Consider the following 24,441-nt stretch of genomic DNA (forward strand, 5'->3'; position numbering starts at 1 on the left):
CACGGCCGGGGAACCTGGGGCGCGGCCCGTGGCCGTGGGGGGTGCCAGGGCCCCCAAGACCCGGCCCGCGGCTGACCGCCCTCCCCGCCCCCTTGCGCAGGTGCAGCCCCTGGTTCTGCTGCGGCACCACCAGCACTTCGAGGAGTGGCACGGCCGCTGGCTGGAGGACAACGTGACGGTGGAGGCGGCCGGCCTGGTGCAGGACTGGCTGATGGGCGAGGAGGACGAGGACATGGTGCCCTGCAAGACGCTGTGTGAGACGGCGCACGTGCACGGCCTGCCCGTGACCCGCTACCGAGTGCAGTACAGCCGCCGCCCCGCCTCCCCCTGACCCGCTGCGTGGGCGCCGTGACCCGCGGCTTGGCGCGGCCACTCGCTCGGCCCGGGTGTCCCTCGGGGGCACTCTGATGAACGACCTGAGGGGGCCGAGCGTCCCTCAGCCTTGCTGCTACAGGCCACGAGCTCCGGAGAAGGGCGGGGTTGTGCTAGCTCGTGGCCCCGAGCTGCCGTCCCTCTGGCTCCCCTGCTTCCTTTGGGCCCGTTCTGTGCCAAACCCGAACCCTTCCTGCACCCGAACTCTGGGGGCTCAGTCCCTGCTGGAAGGGGGAAGATCGACACGCCGGCCAGGGAGCAAGTGATTGCGCTGAACCACCTGCTGGACCGCCTTCCATCACACGTGCCAAATCCCCAGGCGGGGGGGCACCTCCGGTCCTTTGTCCCTACGGCGTCTGGGAGAGTCAGCGATGAACCGCGCCGGGCGTGTGGAGTGGGGGGAGGGAGTCGGCGGCGTTCAGGAGACCCCAGCATCGAAGGAGTTGGGCCTGGGCGGACCTGCTTGAAAAGCATGTCCTTCCTGAATGGTTCTGAGAACTTCTGGAAACTTCCTAAGCTGGGCCATGCCTGGATCTGATAGTTTGGGCACGGGCTCGGCCCGGCTGAGGCCTGGGGTCCTTGGTCACTCTGAGACCAGGAAGAGCCCTTTCAGCCAAACCGTTGAGATCCTGCTTTGACGTCAAGATGCGGAGTGGGCAGCGGCACCAGAACTGTCTGGAAGAACCCACTCTGGAAAAAATGAGACTCCAGACCCTGTGTTGTCCTGGTGGCCACACTGTGGGCTCTTGAGGGGAGGGGCTCAGCCTGCAACTCCCGCCGGGCTCACGTGGCCCCACACCTGGGGTGCGGTCCTGTACCTAGGATGGCCCTTCTAGAAATATATATATGCACACACGTATTTATTCATAAGCTCTCTTAGTGGTTGTAACTTCTGCAGTCAGCCGCGTCCCACCGTTTCTTGGGCAGTAGAGCCCTCCTCGTGGAATTCTGCAGTTGTGCCCTTAACGCTGCCGCCCTACCTGCGGCCACCTCCGGGAGAGGGTGTGGGCGCGAGGGGCTGAGGCAGCCGTCCTGCAGAGGCGTCCAAGGCCTTCTGTGCCGCGAATGCCGAGCGGTTCGGGCTGGGGACCAGCTCTTTAAAATCCTTGCACCGTGAGGAGCCCTCGCCGGGCTCCCGGCACCATCAGAGTGGGATCAACCAACGGGGGCCCGGAACCGTCTCCTTGCGGCCTCGTTTCTGCCCGGCGGCAGCCCTCACCCCCTAAAACTGCGCTGTGCCAAATCTGCCATTCTGGGAAGTGGAGATGTGTTTCTAGAAGTTTCTAGAAGTTACCTGTGGAACTCAAGGTTTGCAAAGCCTCTGACTCGGGGTCTGGGCGAGTCCAAGGCCGGTGTGTCTGCCCAGGGTCTCCCAGCCCATGTTTGCTCGAGTGTGCCAGGCACTTTGTCCACACCCTTGTTTTTTGTAAGAAGGGAACTTTCGGAATTCCTGAACCAGACCCTCTCGGCAGCCATCCTCCCCGGGAGCCCGCGGCCCCTTCCGTGCCTCCGCGTGGGCCTGGGGTGCGGGTCAGACCCCACCGAGCCCCACCCTGCATGCTTCTAGGGAGCGTCTCTTCTGTTTTTGAAGAATTTCTCTTCTGGGGCTTGTACTTCCTTTGCAGCTGTTTTGAATGTAGTTTTCCTTTTCTATTTATTTGCACATTAAAGTTAAATATTAAATATTGACCTAAATCTGTGAGACGCCCTCAGTCATTTCTTGTCAGCGAACCCACAGGGGGCGTCTGCACCTGCGCTCCAGTGGTTCCCAAACACCAAGTGCGGAACCCTCCCCGACACCGCCTCCGCAGGAGGGTCCTGACCCCCCCCCCACCCCCATGGGTGTCTCCCCACCCTGAGTTTTCTGGAACGGTCGTTCCCAGCTCAGTTTTCGTAGTCAGTAGAAAGGAGAGGTGTTGCCTTCAGCGTGGTGCGGGGAAGCCTAATTTAAAGACAGTGGTGTTTGCGCTGAGCTTCCTCCACTCGCCCAGCAAGCCAGCGAAGGGTGTTTCCCCTCCCCTCCCTCTCAGTGCCCACCGCCAGGCCTCACCTCCCAGTTCCGAGCTAAGTCCGCGCTGCCCACCTGACCAGTCCTCTCCCAGGTGGTGTCCCCAGCCTCCCCGAGTGGCCGACGGTACCTTCCAGGGGCCCCCTCTGCCCATGGGTACCCCCCACACACATCAACGCCCCTGGTGCTGCACGACTCCCCCTCCAGAGAGCCAGGGCTCCCGGGGAGTTGGGTGAGTGAGGCTTGTTACTGTCCCAGATTCCTCCTGCCTCGAGCCCGGGATCCAGGGCCCTCTGTGCCCACAGACTGGCCATCCGGTCAGAAGCTCTGGGAGGGGTGTCCTGACGGGGGCCGGGGGGGAGGTCCTGGGGTGCAAGCCGTGGCAGCTTCCGGGCCGGACACCCGGCCCCAGGAGTGGGAGGGGCCTCTGGCTGTGATCAGGCTCCCGAAGGAGAAACAGGAGAGGGTCTTCTGGCCTCGTTGGGAAGGGGGCACGACCCGTGCTGATGTGGAGAGACCTGACCCTGTGGACACCTACCTAGCCTGCAGCCTGGTGGGGCCCTGGGCAGGGAACCAGCCCACCGTGCCTGGACTCCTCACCCACGGAAGGACCCGTTATCCCAAGCCACTGTGTCCACAGCACCTGGTTATGCCACAGTAAGGAACAACCAGCCCTGTGTCCTAACCACCCTGCACCCCCCTCCCTAAATCCTTCACGTCTGGGGAGTGCTCATAGGCTGCCCTCCCTTCCCCAGTGTTGTGGAGGGAGCAGTGGTGGAGGGAAGCAGGCGTGTGATGCTTGGGGGGGGGGGGGGGCGGGGGCCCAGTGTGGCCTCGTGAACATTTCTTCTCTTATTCTGTCATTAATGAGGTGTTTGTCTCACTGGCTATTTTGCAAGGTCTAAGCAGCACTCTACCCCTGATGTCCTGGCTGAGAAGGAGGCCGATTGTTCTGAAAAGCAAGTTGCTTTTCAGGTGGGCACCCACCTGCCTCCAAAGCACAACATAAATCACAATCTGCACGAAGATGGTACCCCGAGAAGCGTTGTATTGGGAGGACCCGAGGCATCTCTTAACTGGTCAGGAGATGCACTGACCTCCAGCTTCCACTAGAGACCGTGAGCCCGGCCAGGACAGGCTCTGGGGGCTCCTGGGGGTCCAGGCGGGGCTGGAAGCTGAAGAAATCCAGGACCAGCTGCCGACTCAGATCTGACTGCTTTTTCCCCCCCGCCATTTTATTTTTTTATTTATTTTTTTAATTTTTTTTTCAACGTTTATTTATTTTTTTGGGACAGAGAGAGACAGAGCATGAACGGGGGAGGGGCAGAGAGAGAGGGAGACACAGAATCAGAAACAGGCTCCAGGCTCTGAGACATCAGCCCAGAGCCCGACGCGGGGCTCGAACTCACGGACCGCGAAATCGTGACCTGGCTGAAGTCGGATGCTTAACCGACTGCGCCACCCAGGCGCCCCCCCACCCCCGCCATTTTAAATCAGTGTTTCATCGTATTAAAATACGCACAAAAGTTAGCCATGGTACGTGTCCAGCTGAGGGGCTTTGGGCCACCAGCCCCACCACCCGTCTCCAGGACCCTTCGTCTTCCAAAATGGAACTCTGTCCCCATTAACCACTGGCTCCCCGTCCTCCTCCCCCAGCCCCTGGCACTCACCCTCCTACTTCCTGTCTCTATGAATCTGACCACTTGAGGGACCTCCTATCAGTGGGATCACGCAGTATTTATGCTTTCGTGCCTGGCTTATCTCACTCGGCATGAGTGACAGTGTCCTCGAGGTCCACCCCCATGGTAGCGTAGCTTGGGTCAGATTTTCCTTCCCTTTTCAAGCTGCTATTCCGCCTTTTTAAAAATGTTTTTCCGCTGTCAGCGCTGAGCCCGCTTCAGATCCTCTGTCCCCCACCCCCCCCCCCCCCCGCTTTCTCTGCCCCTCCCCCACTCGTGCACACTCTCAAAAACGAACATTGTTCAAAAATGTTTTTATGGAAAGGGACAGGATAGAGAAGATTCCAACAGTACAAAAAAGCACAAGGGGGAAAGTCGGCACCCAAATCCTTCTCCCCAAAGGCAGCTGCCCCCAGCCCCGCCCCCCAACCCCACCCAGAAAGTGCCTCGCCGTGGTAGGTGGTCCCGCACCTTCTGTGTCGGGGGGGGGGGGGGGGGGTCTGCCCCCTTCTGCTGGCACCGGGTTTTTCCCGTGATGGGCCTCCCCGCCTCCGTGCTGCTGGGAATACCCCGTAAGACCACTCACTTCCTGCACATGTGTGCCTGCCTTAATGTCCAGACACAGTCAAACCTCCCCCCTTGGGGGCTCGGCCCTGCCCCAGAGTCGCCCAGCTGCCAGCCCCCAGCCTCCCCCCATACGGGCTCACTGCTCTGCTCCTGCAGGGCCCCTGGGGGTCCTCATCCGGGTTTCCCTGCGCCCTGAGAGTGACACGGGTCATGAGTTGCCAAGAGACGTAGGCATGGGGCTGAATTTGTCACTGGTACCGGTGGGAAAAGCTTGGAAATGGAAGAGACTCCTGGCTGAGACCCTGTCCCAGGGGGAACTCTCCAGGCCTCGGTCCCCCGCCCCCCACCCCGGGCTGAGGGCAGGGACCTCAGCAACTCACCCTCAGCTGCACTGACTCTGTCCAGGACTGCTCAGTCACTTCCTGGTTGGTCCCTGCGACCTCAAGTGTGTGGCTAGATTAAGGCTCGCCACACCAGAACACGGCCACATCGCACTCCTTCTCCCAGTCCTAGTTTGTTTCGTCTCCCTTGACCCCCACCGCCCCTCAGGGTCCGCCTGCTCTCAGACCGCACCCCCCTGCCGCCACCGTGGCCCGACCCTGACCACACAGGTCAAGAACCCCCAGTGCGGAGCTCCCCAGGGCACGATGGTCGAGGCCTCGCCCTAGAGGGACATCTGGGGGGGGTTGTGTGTAGAAGAGAGGACGACCCTCCCCTCTGAGCCCCTCTGAGTGTCTTCATCTGCACAGTGGGCCCCATCTCAGTGCAGGGACGTGGAGGGGCCAGAGCGGGGTGGGGGTAGCTGGGGGGGCCCTGTCTCCTGGGCTGGCCCGGCCACCACTCTCAGGCTCAGATATGGCCACGACAATCCTCAGGGGCCCCGGGCTGGAGGTGGAGCCAGGACGGGAGCAGAAGGGGCTTCGAGAGCCAGGGATGGGCACCTCCCAGAAGCAGGCACCCCAGGGGAGCACGTGGTCAGCATCGTGGGTCCAGGCTGAGGACCAAGACCCCCTCAGACACCCTCAGCAGACCCCAGACTCACAAGAGTGCCTTCCCCTCTCCGCACCTCACTTGGTGCCCGCCCGCCCAGGGGACAGTGCAGGGGTGTGAGTGAGGCAGCAACAAGCAGGGCAGCCCCCACCGAGGACTTGGGGTGCTTTGAGGAGAGGAGAATCACTCACCTGCTCCGACCTCTGACCTGGGGAAGCAGGGCTCTGGGCCAGCCAGCCACAGACAGGAGGTGAGGGGGGGGGGCGGGCTTCGGGAAGGGCCAAGAGCCCTCAACTGGGGATGCGACCCAGAGGGCCGTCATGGGAATGGTGGCTGCAGATGTGACTAGACGGCGGGAAGCGGCCACTTGGCCCACAGAGGCTTTCTGGGCCCAACGGGTGCTGAGGGGGCGGGGACTGCAGCCTGGAGCCTCCTCCCCCGTCCCGCCAGCTCAGCACCTGGACCCCATGAGGCACCTGTGCGTCACTGAGTGACCCCAGCCACCGGGACTCCTCGGGCCACACCGGGAGCCTGCCATGGGCTTGTGGGGGCAGGGGCTGGTTTATCTCACCAGGCCCTGTCCACTCCTCCACTGGCACTCAGGAAGCTGGGGGTGGGGGTCCAGCCGGGCAGGAAGCCCGAGCTCAGCCGGCCGCAGCCCAGAGCAGCCGGTGTCGTCTCGGAGCATGTGCCTACTTCTGCTGCTGTGGCCCCTGGTGCTGGGGTTCAGCCTGGAAGATGGCACTCAGACCCACCTCACTTACGACGAGTTGGGGAGCACGGGGGGAGGTGATGGTGAGTGACCGTGGGCCCCGTCTTGGGACCGGGGGCAGGCCTAGAGTCGATGAGGGGGAAATAGGTGGTGGAGGGGTGGAGAGGGGCCTCCACCCCAGCCCTGGGTCCACACGGGGGCCGGGGGCGTCTGTGTCCAGCTCTGACCCACCGAGCTGGGGGCTCCTGAGAGCCAGGGCCTGGACTCTGGCCCCCTCGGGAGCCGCACCACCGGCCGGGAGGTGGGGAGTGGGGGTGGCGGTTAGACTCTCAACGCCTCTCATCCCCTTCCCCCCGCAGCCGACACACCGGGGCCCCCGACCGGGCCCCGGGAGGGGACCCCTCTCCCGCCCAAACTGCGCAGCTTCCCCGGCCGGCCCCGGGCCAACAGCAGCGACGAGGTGGAGGTCTCGGACGGCTCTCGGGCGCTGCTGCTGGGCTGGGTGCCCACGAGGCTGGTGCCCGCGCTCTACGGGCTGACTCTGCTGGTCGGGCTCCCCGCCAACGGCCTGGCGCTGTGGGTGCTGGCCACACGGGTGCCGCGGCTGCCCTCCACCGTGCTGCTGATGAACCTGGCAGTCGCCGACCTCCTGCTGGCCTTCACGCTGCCCCTGCGCGTCGCCTACCACCTGCGGGACCAGCACTGGCCCTTCGGCGAGGCCGCCTGCCGCCTGAGCACGGCCGGGCTGTACGGCCACATGTACGGCTCCGTGCTCCTGCTGGCCGCCATCAGCCTGGACCGCTACCTTGGCGTGGTGCACCCGCTCCGGGCCCTCACCCTGCGGGGCTGGCACCTGGCCACCGGGCTCTGCGCCGTGGCCTGGCTGGCGGCCTTCGCCGTGGCGCTGCCCCTGGCGCTGCAGCGGCAGACCTTCCGCCTGCCGCACTCGGGCCGCGTGCTGTGCCACGACGTGCTGCCCGTGGGCGCTCAGGCCTCCTACTGGCGGCCCGTCTTCATCTGCCTGGCCGTGCTCGGCTGCTTCCTGCCCGTGCTGGCCATGCTGCTGAGCTACGGGGCCATGCTGTGCACGCTGGCGGCCGGTGGCCGGCGCTACAGGCCCGCGCGGAGGCTGACGGCGCTGGTGCTGGCCTCAGCCGTGGCCTTCTTCGTGCCCAGCAACGCGCTGCTGCTGTTGCACTACTCGGACCCCGGCCCGGACGCCTGGGGGAACCTGTATGCCGCCTACGTGCCCAGCCTGGCGCTCAGCACCCTCAACAGCTGCGTGGACCCCTTCGTCTACTACTACGTGTCTGCCGAGTTCAGGGACAAGGTGCGGGAGGGGCTGCTCTGCTGGGTTCCAGGCGCCTCGACGGCCTCCAGGGAGGGGGGCACCCCGGGCACTGGCACCCGGTCCACCTCGCTCGTGTGATGGCCCCTTGGAAGGTGGGTCAGATGGAGGGGGGGGCGGCACGGGGTCGAACCGGGGCCCCTCCCGGTTCACAGGCACCGGGAACCTCTGAAGGTGAGCTTGTTTGGAAATAGTCATCTGGTGGGCCTGGTGTCCTTGCAAGAAGGGGACGGGGTGGGGGGGTGCCTGGGTGGCTCGATCGGCTGAGCGGCCGACTCGATTTTGGCTCAGGTCATGATCCCCGGGTCACGGGATGGAGCCCTGCGTCAGGCTGTACACTGTGCAGCCTGCTCAAGATTCTCTCTTTCTCTCTCTCTCCCTCTGCCCTTCTCCCCCACTCGCACTTGCTCTCTCTCAAATAAATCAAAATAAAAAATGAAAATAAATAGAAGAGGGAAAAGATACACACAGGGAAGAAGGCCATACAACCACGAGGACAGACACTGGGGGGACGTAGCCACAGCCAAGGAGCCCCACGACTGACAGAGGCCACAGAGGCCGGGACAGCAGCCTGAGTCACTCTCCCGTGGAGCCCCCAAAAGAAGCCAACCCTGGCCACGCCCGCATCTCAAACTTCTGGCCTCCGGAACCGTCAGAGAATAAAGTTCTACCGTTTTAAGTCACTGTTTTGTGGTATTTGGCTACAGCAACCCCAGGAAACGAATACAGGGGTTTAATGAATATTCCCAGGCCCAGCCAGCACCCCGCCCCCCACCTTGTCCAAGGTGGGGCCGAGGAGGCAAGGCCAATGCTGTCCTGCACCTGCTGCGGGACCCGCCCCCGCCAGGAGGCTGGTGGGCCATCCTCCTTCCTAAAAGCCCCGGGTCGAGCTCCGGCATGGTCTCCAGGGTTTGGGGGTGGGGTCTCCTGAATAATCACCGTGGAGGCCCCCATTCCACTCCTCAGGATCCACAGGACCCAAGTCTCCTACTGTCGCTGCCAGATGGCGCCCCTTCCCTTTACCCCAAGGTACTCCTTCTTGATGCCAATGTCCCCCACGACTCCAGGATCAGATGCGCAGGTGACTGGAAGGTGGATAGTGTGGGCCTGGGGGGTGAGGGCTGTAGCCCTGTGACCCCCCCCACCCCCAGCTGTTTGCCCCGGGCCTGAGCCGTTTTGAACAGACTTAGAGGAGGGCACCACATGGGGAAGGACGGCCATTGCCTCCCAGAGAGCACCACGGGGCACTGCGTCTGGGGGTAAGCAAGCTCCCCAAGGCAGAGGGAAGTGGGGGCCAAACCGGGGCTCCCCACCGGGGCCCATATGGTCTCTGGTCTGGGGAAGAATGAGCCAGAGGGCAGGCAGCCCCAGGACACATTCACGTGCACAGGACCTGGGGAAGTGTAAGATTAGTGAAGCACATCCACGTCAATAGCCTGGTTGATGACGTAGGAGTTTTCCAATTATGTTGCCGCTGGGGAAGGGTACCTGGGACCTCTCTACACTGGTAGAATGTCTTAGAAATGCACAGGAATCTACCATTAGGTTGGGGGGCAGGCGTCTGAAACGTTCCTCGCCCATCCTGCTCTGACTAGGGAACTAGGGAGCTGGGGCTCCAGTCCTCAGTGCTGCCCCCCTGAGGCCAAAGCCTGTCACTCTGGAAATGAGCTTTTATTACACCAGCGGCCTCCACCGGGAAAGGGGCCCAGGGCCCAGGAACCGTCCCTTGTAGGCTGGGAGTGGGAGGAACGGGCAGGGGAAGTGGCCGGTGCTGCAAGACGGGGACCCACTGGCCAGGCAGCACCCTCAGGGTCTCTGTGCTGTCCCTGGTGGGGGTCAGAGATGAGCAGCGTGGGCTGAAATAAATACCACCGCAAGGGGGTGGGGAGATAGTGCGCAGGAGGAAACAGAGAGAAGGCATCCCCTGCGGGTTACAAAGAGGAATCTGATGACAGTTGGGAGGGTCCCCCAGGGAAGGCAAGTCTGGTCGTGGAGCTGGGAGAGGGCAGTCCCCACGATCAGGAGTCCGGGCGTGGGGGGAGTAGGCGGTGGTGAGGCCCCGAGATGAGAAGTCGACCTAGCCCTGGAGGCAGGAAGCTGAAGGTGCCTGGGTCAGAGCCATTGGCTTGCCCTCAGGGGCTGGCAGGCCATCAAGACAGAACATTCAGGGACCCCTGGGGTGAGACAGGGAGTGTGTGTGGGGACTGTAACAGTTATGGGACCATTTGGGGTCTAGGTCCAGGGGCTCAGCGGCCTAGGTGCCCCAAAGGGGGCCACAGCTTTGCGATTTCGGAGAAAGGCGGACTGTTTCACTTCGAAGTTGGTGATGAGGGGATGGGTGTTTTTTGTGTCCCTGATTTGGGCTAAATGTCATCGTGTCTCCTCCGACACAGGCCTTTGGCCACGGGTCCTTCCGAGGAGCGTCTCCTCTGGGGGAGCGTGAGCTGCTCTGGCCTGAGGAGGGGAGGGTGTCCAGCCCCAGGTGCAGCTGAGGAGGTGGGGGGATCGAGGCCGACCCTCCGGTTGAGGGAAGGCTGGGGGGAGGCCCGTCATCCATGGAGGCAGGTCTCTGTGTTCTGTTTATCAGGTTCATTCGGAAGCTGGGGTCACCTGGGGTGGGGTCCGCCAGCCCACCAGAGAGTCACGGGAGCTCTCCCATCAGTGGCCCCCTTCCAGCGACCGGACAGTGATAGCACGCAGCCGGATCAAGTCCTCCTGCTCAGAGCGTCAGGAAGAGAAGCCACTCTGACTGAGGAGAGAAAAAGAGACACCGTGGGCTGCCAGGTCCCCTTGGCGGAACCTGCCTCCACGTCACGGCTCAGCCTGGCCGCTTCTGCCCACTGGGGCAGGTGCATCGTCCCTAGAGAGGGGTTGGGGGGCCCTTGGTCTGGCCCGGCCCCTCAAGACCCTGTCCACCCCCACCGGGTCACGGTGATGGGACAGGTTGTTCACTCCCGCTACACGCAGCAACGTGGGCGGATGGCAAGGGAACTCTGCTGAGTGAGAAAAGCCAACCTCAACAGGATTCCATTTACACAGCATCCCCGAAACGACAGACTACAGACAGGGGCCAGGTGGGCGCCACTATGAAAGGGAAGCTGCTCTGTATCGACTGTGGGGGTGATGACACAAACCTACGTGCTGGGAAATAGCACAGGCTCAATTGCCAAAGCGGTGACTTATGAACACAGGAGGTATGGACGTCAATCTCCTGGTATGACACTGTCTTCAGACTCATCTGCCGGATGTCACCGCAGGCGGGACTGGGTGGAGGGCACCTGAGAGGTCTCTGTGTTATCTCTGACAACCGCGTGGGAAACTAGAATTACCTCAAATTTAGAAGTTTAATAACTACCTCCCTCCCCCACCCCCCTCCCCCACCCGAAACAAAGAAAAACAAAAGCCAACCTCTGGGCGGGCACTGGAGACAGCTAGCAGATACAGGAGGGAGGGGTGGGCAATGCTTGGGAGAGTTTAAAGCCGGGCACAGGACAACTACAACATGAGGGGCGGGTGAGGATCACACATGGACAGAAATGGCTTCAAAGTTGCTACGTTTTTGGTGAAGCAGTCCGGAACTCTCACCAAGTAAACCGAAAAGTTTAAGGATGTATATTGTAATCCCCAAAGCTACGAGTAAAAAGTAATGCTAGGGGCGCCTGGGAGGCTCAATCGGTTAAGCGTCCGACTTCGGCTCAGGTCACGATCTCGCGGTTTGTGAGTTCGAGCCCCGCGTCGGGCTCTGTGCTGATGGCTCACAGCCTGGAGCCTGCTTGGGATTCTGTGTCTCCCTCTCTGCCCCTCCCCGCTCACGGCTCTGTCCTCTCTCTGTCTCTCAAAAATAAACATTAAACAAACAAATTTAAGGATGTATTATAATTCCCGAAGCTACGAGTAAAAAGTGATGCTGGGGTGCCTGGTTAAGCACCTCAGTCGGTTAAGCGTCTGAACCTGGATTTCGGCTCAGGTCATGATCTCACGTTTGTGAGTTCGAGCTCTGCATCGGGCTCTGCACTGTGTCACCATGGAGCCTTTCTCCCCCTCTCTCTGCCCCTACCCCACGTTCTCTCTCTCTCTCTCTCTCTCCGTCTCAAAAATAAAAAAGATTAAAAAAAAAAAAAAGAGGGGCGCCTGGGTGGCGCAGTCGGTTAAGCGTCCGACTTCAGCCAGGTCACGATCTCGCGGTCCGTGAGTTCGAGCCCCGCGTCAGGCTCTGGGCTGATGGCTCGGAGCCTGGAGCCTGTTTCCGATTCTGTGTCTCCCTCTCTCTCTCTCTGCCCCTCCCCCGTTCATGCTCTGTCTCTCTCTGTCCCAAAAATAAATAAAAAAACGTTGAAAAAAAAATTAAAAAAAAAAAAAAAAAAGAACGCTAAAATAGGAAGAGCGGAATCCAAATGGAAGCCTCCAAAGATATTCAGTAAACCCAAAGGGAGGCACGTGGAGAACAAAACAGAACACGTATGGAAACAGCAGCCATAAAAGCCCAGCAGCCCTATCAACGATTGTATTAAATGCACTCGGACTAAGCCCCAGGGCCTGGTGTGGGATGACGCTCCCCACCCTCACCCCGAGCCTCCCAGACTTTGGTGGGTGCCCAAGGACAAGCATTCCCACTGGGTTTGCTGAGTGGGAGTGGAAACCAGCCTGTGCCACTGATATATAGTAGAGAGACCCGGGGCTCAGGCAGACACAGCCTCAGGCCTGACGGTGCTCAGCAACCCCTGGGAGCTGGCACATAGCTGAGCTGATAAAATCAACCTGTGGCTTACACCTCTGGAGCCTGCTGTTAACTTAGAACCAAAAGATTCGCCTCCTCCAGGAAGTCTGCCCAGCGCCCCTTCCCAGCCTCACCCACTTCCTCCTCCCTTCCCTGGAGTGATGAAGATTCTCTGACCAAACTCTTTTTCAGCTGGGCCTCAACTTCTGGGCTTCTGTGTTCATCTCAGCACTGTCCAATTGTGGCAAGAACCCTGCTACATTAGCTTAAGCTGGAATCCTCCCCCACCCCCCATATCTGATCACTCTCGATATCTAATGGGCCTCTTCCTCCCCATCACCCCTGGGGCGCGGTCTGATACCCTGGCCTGCTTTTAGCGGAAATACTGTTAGGTGGGTCCCACCAGAATCCCCCCTTCATCCCGGTGTTTCCTGTTCGTAATTCTCCGTCCACTGCCCCCCATCCTGGTCCTTGGCTACAAATCCCCACTTTTTCTTGTAGAGCTGGGTCCGGTCTTCCTCTCCACTGCAAGACCCCACTGCATGGTCCCGCTACCTATCTCGTATTCAAGTTCTCTCACTTGAATAAAGTCTTCCTTCTTATCTTTAACAAGCATCGTGAATAATTTCTTTCTTTAACAGAGAGTCCCAGTGGGCCTCATGGACAGGCCTGTCCTGGGGTCTAGTCCTTGGGAGGACTCAGCCTCACCAGGCTCATACAGGCTGTTCCCTGATGTGTGTTGGGTAGACTGTGGGGAGAGGGGTCAGGAGAGAACAGATCCCCCATTTCGTTCCTGGAAACCTGCAGGCGGACCCCTCGATGAGTCACTCTCCTTCCCGCTAGGTCCAGGGCAAGTGAGGGGAGGGAGTTGGGGGGGGTCCAGCTCTCACCTGTCCTCCGCCTCCCCCTCCAAGTCTATCACTTCATGGCCATGAGCAGCTGCCACACGCCCAGCGTCCAGGGGGGCTGGGTCATAGTCGTAACTGTATGACGCAGAGGCTGGTGTCAGCTGCTCTGAAAGGAAGGGGCACTCAGTCAGTAGGAAGGCACTGGGGGGGGGGGGTTCTGGATGACAGCCCAGAGGGACCTTGCAGAAGAGAGATATGGGCCAGAAGGAGGTGGGAGGTCACAAGGGTGGGGGAAGAGGACACAGAGATCACAGATGGGTAGATGCAGAAAGGCGCAAGCTTCGGGTGGGAGTGAGGAGAGACTCAGCAAGATTGAGGAGACCCAGAAACCCAGATACATGGAGCCAGAGGCGGGGGGCGGGGAGGACACAACGCCTGAGGAACAGAGGGTGATGGTCTCGAGTCCAAAGACAGAGAGACAGAGACTGGAGGAGAGATGCAGGGGCCACCGTTGTGGGGAAAACTGTGGGGATCAGGGACAGAGAATCCAGGACTGTCAGATTCAGGAAGGAGCGGTGGGAGGAAGGGAAGAAGAAAGGAAGGAAGAGGAGAGAGTGATGCTAGAAGGGAGTTGGGGGAGTGGGGAGGTGGTGATGGGGAGGAGGAGGTGATGGAGAGGAGGGAGAGGTAATGAAAAAGATAGGGTGATGCACTATTTATATGCAGGGAGAGGTGGGGTCCCACAGGCTGGATCCAGAGTGGGTCCTCACCGAGGACACAGTGGCCAGGGGGCGCGGGCTCCAATCTCGCGCGGCCTAGGCAGGCGGCCTCCTGCAGGTGGCAGGCGCTGGTGTAGACGATGCCATCAGAGCCGCAGACAGGGTCCCCGCGGGCGGTACAGTCGCGGGGGCAGCCACAGCGCGTAATCTTCGCCCCCTCCTCTGGGGCGGCCGCAGGACCCCGCTCGCCCGGGGACCAGCCTGGGGGCGAGGCGAAGTCGGCAGGGACTGGGGTCCCCAATCCCCACCTGGTCTGCGCTTCCCACCGGGCCTGGAGTGAGGGAAAAGTCCCCGGGGGCAGGGACTACCTTCCACCGGGTGGGGCCTGGGGCCCGATAGTTACTGGGAGTCCCTGAGCCCTGACTTGGTAGAATTTCATTCAAGTGTTTGCTGACTACTTACAAAAACAAAATTTTATCAACGAAAGCAATCTAAACCCATTTCAAGATGTTTGAAAAATAAAGAAAAAGGCCCTGAAGGACCCCTCCCAGCCCCGCCCAACACTTTGCTGCGGCCGCTCTCTGAGTTCATGGCCAGGGCCCTGCAGGCTACGCCTCTATTTTGTGGAGGAAGAGAGGTACGGGTTCTGCTTTGGGCGCCCTCCCTCCCCGCTCGGCCCCGCCCCTTTCCGCTGACCACCCACACCCCATTCGGGCCCCGCCCCTTCCCACTTTCACCTGCACCCCACTAGGCCCCGCCCCCTTCCGCTGCCCGCCCACACCCCGCTCGGCCCCGCCCCTTTCCGCTGACCCACACCCCATTCGGGCCCCGCCCCTTCCCACTTTCACCTGCACCCCGCTAGGCGACGCCCTCTTCCACTGCCCGCCCACACCCCATTCGGCTCCGCCCCTTCCCGCCTTCACCTGCACCCCGCTCAGCCCCGCCCCTCCTCGCTGCCCACCAACATTCTGCTCGCCCCCGCCCCCACAATGTTCACCCTTGACCTTGCCCTCTTCTGCCTTCACCAAGCGGTCCCCCTCTCCCTGGAGACCACCCCCCCCCCCCCCGCTCTGATCTGAGCTCCAAAAGGACGGTCGGGGTGGCAGTGGCCCCGCGCACTCACCGGGGCCCTGAGCCGGGGCGCGCTCCACCTCGTTGCACGCGGGCCCTGCGCACAGCTCCTGGGCAAGAGGACTGCGCGCGCTGACATTGTAGAAGCGCGTGGCTTCAAAGGCTGCGGGACGCGGGAGGCAAAGAGTGACGAAATGACGGGTGACAAGGCGAGGAACTGAGCTGGGGGCGCGGGCGGGCGCGGGCCTACCAGGCTCGTAGTAGTCGTACACAGAGACAGGCAGCGCGGACGTCCTGCCCACTACATGTTCACGGAGCGCCCGGAACCGCACGCAGGTCAGGCACCGGCTGGGGATCTGCGGGGTTAGCGGACGGGCTCAGGCCGGGCTGGGGCCACTAGGCTCAGGGATGAGCTAGGGCCCCTAGGCTCTGCTCTGCCTCAAAGCATGCGCCCAGAACTGGCCGATTTGGGGGGGGGGGGGATACCAAGCGGGGTGTGTGAAACACAGGAACCTGATTCCACTCAATTCTCTGGGTCCTTCCATCCTACCTGGAAAAACATCTCTGCCGGTCTTTCACTCTCCCCTCCCCTAGCCCCTGGCATCCGCTAATCCGCTTTTTGTCTCTATGGATTCACCTGTTCTGGACATTTCATGTGCATGAGATCATACACTACGAAGCCTTTTCGTGTCTGGCTTCTTCCATCCAGTATGTTTTCCAGGTTCATCCACATGCACCCGTGCTCCGTTCCTTTTTATGCCCGAATACCGTTCCACATCCCTCCCAACTTTTCCCACCAACGTGAGCTGAGCTGGCTGGGGCACAAGGCCACCAGCTGTGCCAGCTCTGCCTGGATTTATTTTTGCCCTCGTTTCTTTCTCATGATAGGAGATGGCTGCAGGAACCACACTGGGCCAGGACAGCTCTGCCCTCACTAACTGGGGTGCGGTCGGAGGCTCCACCCCTGCCCCGCCCCCACCCCACTGCCGGTACCTCATCAAAGTAGAAGAGGACTCTGCGTCCAGCCACCTCGTACCTCTTCAGCGTGAAATGCTTGTCAGAGAGCAGCTGGCGAGGAAGCCAGAGGTCAGGGTCCACCCAGCCCCTGTCCCCAGTGCTTGCTTCCTCCCCAGTCTCTGTGGGGCCTACGCTGGTCAGTGGGAGGTGGGCCAGTTCCGGAAGGAAGCCGAAGCCCCAGAGGCTGGAGGCTTGCCTATGGTTGTCCGGCAAGTCGCCATGGACCGGGCCCAGGGGATGGAGGTCAGTGTGACCCGTGAACCCAGGAGAAGGTACCCCGAGCTCCCGCCTTCCCTCCCCTTCCTGCAGCCTCCCTTGATCCAGCCCCAGCCCAAGGCAACCCGCGGTGCCCAGCTGGGCCCTGCCACCTGCTTTTACCTCATCTACAACATGTAACACCCTCCAGCCTGGGAAGTCCGTGCTTGATCCATAAAACCAAGGCTTCTGTGCTGGCCCTTCTCCTTACCCTGCCTCTTCCCAGCCTCCCTGATCGCCCCCACCCCCTGCCTTTCCTTCTCCATCCTCCCTACACTGCAGGCCTCCTCCGGCCTCGGGCAACACAGCACCCCCCTTTTTGTGCCTCCCTCGCACAAAAGGGGGCATGGGGCTCGTCTCTCTTGAGTTTGAGGGTAGCGGTAGGTCTCCGGAGAACGAGGGCGGAGGGTTTCCTATGGCACCCCATGTTGTCCCTAAAGCACCCCCATGTTTGCTGAATCCCTCCTCCACCACCTGGATCCCCCCCTCCCCACCTGCCCCTCAGCAGGCGACCAGCCCAAAAGCACCAACTTTGCCCGGAAAGGCCAAAAAAAAAAAAAAAAGAGCTGGGAATTTGCAACCTGGTCAGGGTGGTCAGCTAGAGACCCCGCCCGGCTTCCGCCTTCCGGCACCACCTCACCTGCTCTAGGCTCTCGATGTCCACCCGGAAGCCTGAGAGCAAGGGCACGTCCAGGACAGCCATATTGGAGGACCCCGCATGCAGCCACCTTCCAACGAGAGGAGAGATGCAGGCCCTCGAGCTCAAGCCCCACGGTGGAATTCGTGGCCCCCTCTGTGCCCCCTGCCGCAATCCCCACGCCTGAAATCCTGGGCGAACCCGCCCTGGGCCTGGCTGGGTGGCCCATTTGTACAAACACAGGTCACTGGTCAGCCCGTTTCACAGTTGAGACCCTAAGATCATAAGGAGAGGGCCCTGCCGAGGGTTCTGGGCCTGACCCAGGTCTACTGACTCTGGGTTGTGCTTGCCCCGAGCCCCATGCTGTGTCCCCAGCACAGGAAGCAGTTTCCGTGGGGCCATGGGAGCCCAGGTGACTGGGGATACCCAGTCACTCCCCAGTGCTTGTCCTCAGTTTCCCCTTCTGTGACATGGGGTATGCCCAATTGACCTCTGGGGCCTGCTACGTGCCAGGCCCTCCCAGTGCCGCGTGCTGGTGACAAGGAAGGTGACTGATATTCAGAGGTGAACCGGTAGACTCTGGGCCCAAGGGGCCATGGTGGCCGCAGCCCCTGGGGAGGATGGGGAGGCTTCCTGTTGGGGTGAGGCCTGAGTAAGCCCATATCTGGATGGCACACATACATCCAAGAGAGGAACAGAGATGTCCCCAGCTACATAGGGCCATGGGAGCCCAGGCATGTCCCCAGCAGTCCTAATGGGGCCAGAGTTGGGCCAGTCTGCCTGCTTCCTGCTCCCCCTACCCCAGCTGATGGCAGATTGAGGGTCATGGGAGAGTGGCCTTGGGAGCCCCAGTAGGCTTTGGATGCCATGGCAACCATCCACCTTTGGGCTCCCATATTGTCACCATGGCAACGAGCATCCTCTGAGGGCAGCTGCCCGTGCCCCCCCTGAGGACCCCTGTGACCTGGTCCTGGGGTCACCCTCAGGAAACTGAGAGGCCTGAGGCTCTGGTGAGTCGGGCAGGGGCCACAAACAGCTGTCCCCACCTGGGCCACCTGCCTCACCTGTCACTGGGGTCTGCTGCATCCATTTGGAAGCTTCTGTTTCCTTCTCTCATTCAAAAACCATCTGCAGTGTTAAGTGCCTGACATTAAGCATTTGCTTGCAAAAGCATCCACGTCAAAGATACCCATCTGAGATAAACGTACCACCAGCTGTTTGACACGGCTACTAGATTCAACAACTAGACAAGGAGTCAGGTGCCCCACACACATGAAGTTCCCCTTTTAGAAAACCCTGGGCAGCCGAGATAACTAACCTGCTTTTCCCTTCCTGCTCCCCAACTCCTGCCCTTAATTTTAAATTCGCAAAAAAAGAGTGGACTGACGGGGCTGAAGTGTCCGACTCTTGATTTCGGCTCAGGTTACGATGATCTCACGGTTGTGAGTTCGAGCCCCACGTCGGGCTCTGCTCTGACAGCACGGAGCCAGCTTGGGATTCTCTCTCTCCCTCTCCCTCCGCCCCTCTTTCTCTCTGCCCTTCCCCTACTTGTTCACACGCGCGCTCTCTGAAAATAAATCAATAAACATTAAAAATACGAGAATGGACTGGCAAAACCTTAGATCCCCACCCTCTACCCCAGTCAAGGCAGAGCCCCAGGTGCATACTTTTTCTCTCTGTACCTGTGACCTTGCTGTCTGGCCCCAGGAATGCTGTGTAACTTCCAGGACCAATAAGTCATGAACCTTGTCCCTCAAAGTTCCCTGAGAGTTGTTGCCGAGGGTATCTTGCAACTGTAACAAAAGCCACAAGGGCTGGTCCGGCCACAGCAGTGGGAAATGCAGTAGGGAGCAGGTGCGTGCCCCAGGCATGCCAGCTGATAGCATCACAATCCACAGGCTCAGACTGACACAAAACACCAACCCTGAGCACCTGCTCAGCACCCTGGGCCTGGGAGGAGCTGTCTTCCTCTGATATGGCCCTCCTCTGAGGCCCAGGCAGGAGTGTTGGCCGCGGGGAGGTGGCCTTACCTGGTGCACACCTCCAGGGTCACCTGATACTCCTGGTGATGCTGGTCGGCTGCTGGGTCGTCATCATCGGCCGAGGAGGCGGGAGCGGGGGTCCGCCGCTGCTCAGCCTCGGGCTCCTGGAGGCTCACGAGCAGCTGGAAGGCTGGTTTGGCCACCGGGTCTGGCACATTGTAGGTGACATCAATCTGGGGGGGGGGGCGGTGTGGGAGGACCGAAGCTTAGGGAACCTGGGGTTGGGGGAGGGGAGAGGCAGGGCCATGGCCAGAACGATGACAAAAGTGGTATGAATGGCAGATGTGGGGACAACTGTTACTTCGTTTAGCCCTGCAAGTGCCCAAGTGGGTGCAGATATGACCGTCACCCCATTTTCACGCATGTCAAGCCCAGGTCCAACAGCCTCCAGGCCTCTCCCACCTCTCCGCTGTGTCATCTGGGCTCCCATTGTAGAGATGGGGAAGCTGAGGTTTTCAGGGTCTCCAGGCAGACTTGCCCTCTGACCACCAGCCGGAGCCCGCAGGCTGGCCTGCCCCAGCCCAGAGTGCAGCTAAATCCCAGGGCCTGGTGACCGAGGAGCTGGGGGGGGGGGGCAGGCTGGGTCCAGGGGAGGGGGGCACATCCTGGTTCAGACAGCAGCAGGGAGAACAGACTTGAAGCACTGGGCAAACCCTGGGGGCGGGGGAGGGCATCTGCTTATGGTCAGAGACCACTGGATTGAGGAGCAAATGGATTTTCTTGTGGGGGGGGGACCCACACTCGAGAGAATGCATGGCCACCTGCCTTGGTCAGGCTGGGCTGCATGACGGGGGTCAGACAGTCTGTCCCGGGGTCTCTCTCAGCCACACACCTCCATCCCACTCAGCCTGGCCCGCCACTGAGCTTGGAGCTCCCAGCCTGCCCCTCGGGGCGTCCCCAGGTTCCAGAAGCCCCAGCGAGTGCCCGATCTCCCTCCCTGAAGCCCCACCTGCATCAGGCAGCAGCCTTCGCCCTTGGCGCTCACGAACAGCCCCGTGGGGAGGCTGGGGATCTGAAGAGAGAAGACACCGTGACACCCTCTGCAGACACACAAGGGGGTGTGGCAGGCAGGGGGGAGGGGCCGCCAGCACTGCCCCCCAAGCCCTGGTCCAGGAATACACACCGCCGCGGTCTGCAGAAGCTTCTGGTTGGCCGCGTGCAGTTCGAAAGTTTCCTGGTAGTCCAGGTTGGTGGAAGCCAGGGAGACGGTGAGGTTGACGCTGCCGGCATATGACAAGACGGCATAGTCTGCCAAGGCCTGAAGAGCCACACAAGTGTCCTGGGGACACAGCAGGAGGTGCTGTCAGCCCCGGGAATGGGCCAGCCAGCAGTGTCCCTCCCTGCTCCCCGCCCCACCCCACCCCCATCCCCAGAGGTCTGGCCCAAACTGGGGGCACCATGGACCCTCTCTGAAGGCCGGAGACCCAAGTGGGTGGAACGGAGAGTGAATCTGCGGCAGACAGACATCCATGGCCTGGGGGCCCTGATAACAGGCGGGCATGCCCACAGAAGCAGAGGCTGGGTCCCTGTCCCAAAGCCGGGTGCATCTGTCCCTCAGGCCCCACCCCCTGCCTTCTCTTGGACTCCTCATCTCCAGGAGCCGCCTTGGGACTTGAAGCACGTGGTGGCTTCCTGGCGAACTCTGAGCCCTGAGCCTGGGCCTCAGCGACCCCGCCGGGACCTGAGCCCCTTCCTCTTGGCCCTGCTCAACTTACCTGAGTAGAGGAGAAGCCCCCGAGCGCGTTCCGCTGCTGGGACAGCCACTTCACCACGGGCAGGGCCGTGGCCACATCACCCAGGAGGGTGTAGGTCAGCAGGGCATAGGCCGTCATTTCCACCTCGGCTGAGACCACTGCGATGGACAAGGCTGGCTGGGGCCCTTCCATTGGCGGGACCCAGCACCCAGCACCCAAAGCAGGGGGCCAGTACCTGACTGAGAGACCCCATCGCTGAAGCTCAGGAATGCATCCTTGTCCACGTCCCGGGAACCCGTCAGGCTCCAGTGGGTGACCCCATCTGCAGGGCCAGGACAGGTCAGGGGCCACAACCCAATTAAGTGTTCAGCCTGGCATCCCGTGGTGAGTGTCAGTGCATATGGGTCTCGAGGAGAGACGTGGCGGGGGTGGGGGGTGGACCCCAGGGGAGTAGGGTGCCAGGGGCAGATGGCTGGGACAGGAAGGGCCTTGGGGCTGTCTCAGATCTGCAACTACATGACGGACCCAGTCCCTCCTGTACCCCTGGAAGACATCGGTGGCCTCCCTCCTGACGGGTCCCTGATGCGGCTCCAGCCATCCCCACTCAGGACTGAGGAAGCCGCTTGCTACCTGGTAAGGCTCCAAGGATTCTGAGTTCGTGTGTGATGTAAAAGGCCCTCGGACCACAGAGAAATCCGTGCTCCCTGCCCCAGACCTCAAGCAGTTAGTCCTAAATAGACACTGCCATCCAATCGGGTAGTTTCAGAATTCTGCTTAATGTTTGTTTGTTTTTCTTCTTAGCAATGAAAGCATTTCTCAGGTGACATCATGAGCAGAAAAGCTGCTGGGGAGGGTGGGGGGCGGGTAGTGGGATGAGGGCCGGGAGGGGGCTTGGTTTGAGAGGTCTCCACGACTGGGGCTCCCCAAGCACAGTGAGTAGTCATTTTGTGGGTGGAGAGACCAACATCCTGCAGACAGAAACGGCTTCCTTCCCAAGGTTCACCCGGCGATGGAAGGCAGGGGGGCCCTCCCTGCCTCCCAGCACCCTGTCCGGGGGTTGGTCTCCAGGAAGCCTGGGGCGTTCTCTACTGCCCTCTGGGCTATCCCCTATTCCACGAGGGAGAAAAATGACACACGGGCTCAAGCCACCTCATCAAATGGAGCCACTAGATGCAACAACGAATAACAAACAAAACAGACTGAGCAAAGGGTGCCTCCTTAGCTCCATGGGTGTGTTCATGAACCGTTTAGGGAGATGCACGGTGGGCGGGCCCCACGGTGGCCTCTGGGGTGGCGATCAGGAGCCACCTACTCTGCGTGATGGCCAGGCTGCGGAGTTTTCGCAGCGCTGCGGGGGCTGCTGGGCTGCGGAGCAGGGTCAGCGCGTAGGTGGTCAGGGCACTGCTGTAGGGGTCGGCGGCCAAGGGCACACTGGACTCCAGGAAGTGCCTCGCTCTGGCAATGGCGCCCCTCTCCTCCTGCGGGATGGGGTGGGGAGTGGAGCCCTGCGAGGCTGCTCTGTTCCCCCACCCACCTGCCCACCCGCAGGTTCCCAGGGCGCACCTAGGGAGAGCTTCCAGACTCTCATTCTGCCTCCTTCTAGGGCTCCCGCAGCCTGCGGACCTGGCTTTCAAAACCCCATCCCCTTTCTGTTGGTGCCAGCTTTCTTCCGAATGAGGTCTGAGCACAGTGTATCAACCCAGAGAAGTACTGGGGGAATCAGGCAGAGCCCTGACCACCCTGTCCCACCCACCCCTTCACCAGGCTGGCTTTTAAGAACCCCTGCCCAGGCCCACTTCATCCTCCAGGCCTCACTTCAAGTGTTGCCTCCTCCAGGAAGCCCACCAACCCTGATCATGCTTCTCCCCCAGCCCTAATGTGAGCCACTGGAGGACAGAAACTGAGTCCGCTGTCCAGCGGGGGCTTGATGCAGAGAAGCTGTCCAAGCATATTGGTTAAATGGAAAAAATGAGTGATTAGAAGCATTCGTGAATTTGATAAATGAGCAACGGTGTTCCCGTGGGCACCGATAGAGCCATGGTGTTAAGATAACTCTGCTTTTAGGCCGCCTGGGTGGTGCAGCTGGCTCAGCGTCTGGCTCTTGATTTTGGCTCAGGTCACGATCTCACGGTTCTGTGAGTTCGAGCCCCACACTGGGCTCTGTGCCGTGTGGGGCTCACTTGGGATTCTCTGTCTCTGCCCCTCTCCCACTCCAGCTTTCTCTCACAGAAAAAGATATCTCTGCTTTAGATTGTTAAGATCTCAGAAAGCATGCTCTCCCAAAGCTCTCCATCTTTAGATCAGGACAAAGTATGGAAACTGCCCCTAATGTGGGGCGTTGAGATATACCATGTGCCTCCTGGGGCCTCGACACACCACAGTTAGGACCCATGTCCCCATAGGAGAGGACACAGAGACACAGGCACAGGGCCATGCGGAGACAGAGGCAGACACTGGAGTGACGTGGCCACAAGACTAGAAATGCCTGGGGCCTCCAGAAGCTGGAGAGGCCTAGAAGGACCTTCCCTTAGAGCCTTCGGAAGGAGCACAGCCTTGCTGACACCTGGACCTCAGACGTATGGCCTCCAGGACTGTGAGAGAATAAACTCGTGCTGTCTGAAGCCAGTTTGTGGTACTTGCTACAGCAGCCCGGACCCCGATCCAGGGGCCACGATCCAGCCTAGGGCACAGGGGCCTTCAGAGTCCGGAGTGAATGAAGACACACGTGACACAGCTCTAAATGTGTGACAGGGTCCGAATGACCTGGAAGTCCATTTAACTGGAAGAAGCAGCAGAGCCAGAGGAGACAGGAGGGGCCCGCCTCAGGGGATGCAGAGGGGCCGGGGTCCCTCAGCCTCAGAGGTGCAGGCACTCACCAGCCCCCCCCCCCCCCCCAGTCCTGGGACTCCCTCAGGACCGCTGGCCATCCTAGAGGCAGGGTGTATGAGTTTGCAATGGCTGTGTAACAAAGTGCCACAAAGTGGGTGGCTTAAACAGTAAAAAAAAAGACAAGGTGTCACAGATCTGGAGACCGGAAGTCTGAGGTCACGGTGTGGGCCACCGAGGGAAGAGGCTGTCCCAGGCCTCTCCTGGGCTTGCAGCCGGCTGTCTTCTCCCTGTGTCTCCACGTCGTCTTGCCTGTGCGTGTGTGTCTGTGTCCAACCCCCTTTGTATGAGGACGCCCGTCATATTGGATTAGGACCCATCCTGATGGCCTCATTTGAACTTGATTTACCTCTTCAAAGGCCCGAATCACATTCCGAGGTATGGGGGTGCTGTCTGGGCCCCCCACCACAATACGTTGAAGCGCTACCCCAATGTGACGGTGTTAGGAGGCGGGGCCTTTGGAATGTGATTACGTTTAGCTGAGCTTCTGAGGGCGGAGCCCCCACAATGGGCTTAGGGTCCTTACACAGAAAGGAAGAGACACCAGAACTCCCTCTCTCTCCACACGTGCGTACCAAGGAAAGGCCATGTGTGGACACAGCGGGAAGGTGGCTGTCTACAAGGCAGGAAGAGAGCCCTCACCAAGGACTGACTCAAACAGAACCTTGACTTGGGTTTCCCAGTTTCCAGAACTATGAGAAGTAAACGTCTGTGGTTTAAGCCTCCTGGACTGTGGTATTTTGTTTCGGCGGCCCGAGCTGGCTAAGACAGGGGGTTAGGACTTCAGGATATACATTTCGGGGAGACACGGTTCAGCCCTTTAACACGGGGCAAGGGGCCCTCCAGGCAAAGTGCACAGGACCTAGAAGATCTTAGGTC

At 60.7% G+C, this 24,441-nt stretch overlaps 3 protein-coding genes across 9 annotated transcripts in view; 2 read left to right on the forward strand and 1 right to left on the reverse strand.

Annotated features, from left to right (window-relative positions):
• SIN3B (SIN3 transcription regulator family member B) overlaps positions 1 to 2,071 on the forward strand; it is a 37,943-nt gene extending 35,872 nt beyond the window's left edge. The window contains exon 19 of the mRNA XM_047847101.1: positions 101 to 2,071. Within this exon, the coding sequence (XP_047703057.1) occupies positions 101 to 331 (231 nt within the window). The 3' untranslated portion in view covers positions 332 to 2,071. The remainder of the gene's footprint in view (positions 1 to 100) is intronic.
• Positions 2,072 to 6,282: 4,211 nt separating this feature from the next.
• Positions 6,283 to 8,342, forward strand: F2RL3 (F2R like thrombin or trypsin receptor 3). 2 transcript variants are annotated; one of them, XM_047834731.1, is made up of 3 exons: positions 6,283 to 6,411; positions 6,688 to 7,658; positions 8,126 to 8,342. In XM_047834731.1, exons 1-3 carry the CDS (start codon positions 6,303 to 6,305, stop codon positions 8,249 to 8,251), a joined length of 1,206 nt encoding a protein of 401 aa, XP_047690687.1. In that variant the 5' UTR covers positions 6,283 to 6,302; the 3' UTR covers positions 8,252 to 8,342. The 2 variants fall into 2 exon arrangements, with proteins under 2 accessions (XP_047690687.1, XP_047690697.1); XM_047834741.1 differs by having other exon boundaries at positions 6,688 to 7,771; positions 8,126 to 8,263.
• A 7-nt stretch (positions 8,343 to 8,349) lies between these two features.
• Positions 8,350 to 24,441, reverse strand: part of CPAMD8 (C3 and PZP like alpha-2-macroglobulin domain containing 8) — an 84,395-nt gene continuing 68,303 nt past the window's right edge. For 5 of the 6 annotated variants that reach the window (XM_047834707.1, XM_047834693.1, XM_047834683.1 and 2 more), the window contains 13 exons: positions 21,989 to 22,154; positions 20,912 to 20,998; positions 20,698 to 20,834; positions 20,106 to 20,261; positions 19,932 to 19,994; positions 18,971 to 19,155; positions 16,944 to 17,031; positions 16,025 to 16,099; positions 15,282 to 15,387; positions 15,084 to 15,194; positions 14,012 to 14,221; positions 13,284 to 13,407; positions 8,350 to 10,425 (listed from right to left, as the gene is read on the reverse strand). In XM_047834707.1, coding sequence (XP_047690663.1) covers positions 10,404 to 10,425; positions 13,284 to 13,407; positions 14,012 to 14,221; positions 15,084 to 15,194; positions 15,282 to 15,387; positions 16,025 to 16,099; positions 16,944 to 17,031; positions 18,971 to 19,155; positions 19,932 to 19,994; positions 20,106 to 20,261; positions 20,698 to 20,834; positions 20,912 to 20,998; positions 21,989 to 22,154 — 1,530 coding nt within the window. In that variant the 3' untranslated portion in view covers positions 8,350 to 10,403. The remainder of the gene's footprint in view (positions 10,426 to 13,283; positions 13,408 to 14,011; positions 14,222 to 15,083; positions 15,195 to 15,281; positions 15,388 to 16,024; positions 16,100 to 16,943; positions 17,032 to 18,970; positions 19,156 to 19,931; positions 19,995 to 20,105; positions 20,262 to 20,697; positions 20,835 to 20,911; positions 20,999 to 21,988; positions 22,155 to 24,441) is intronic. The other variant, XR_007147247.1, reaches the window with a different exon arrangement.

This window comes from Prionailurus viverrinus, chromosome A2 (genome assembly GCF_022837055.1).
Source record: "Prionailurus viverrinus isolate Anna chromosome A2, UM_Priviv_1.0, whole genome shotgun sequence".
In the NCBI taxonomy this organism is placed as follows: domain Eukaryota; kingdom Metazoa; phylum Chordata; class Mammalia; order Carnivora; family Felidae; genus Prionailurus; species Prionailurus viverrinus.

Bases quoted from the DNA above. Each gene is read 5' to 3' on its own strand.
- F2RL3 (XM_047834731.1), top strand. From the start codon at position 6,303: ATGTGCCTACTTCTGCTGCTGTGGCCCCTGGTGCTGGGGTTCAGCCTG. The intron at 6,412-6,687 runs GTGAGTGACCGT...TTCCCCCCGCAG, and splicing joins GAGCACGGGGGGAGGTGATG to CCGACACACCGGGGCCCCCG. The intron at 7,659-8,125 runs GTGCGGGAGGGG...GAAAATAAATAG, and splicing joins CTGCCGAGTTCAGGGACAAG to AAGAGGGAAAAGATACACAC.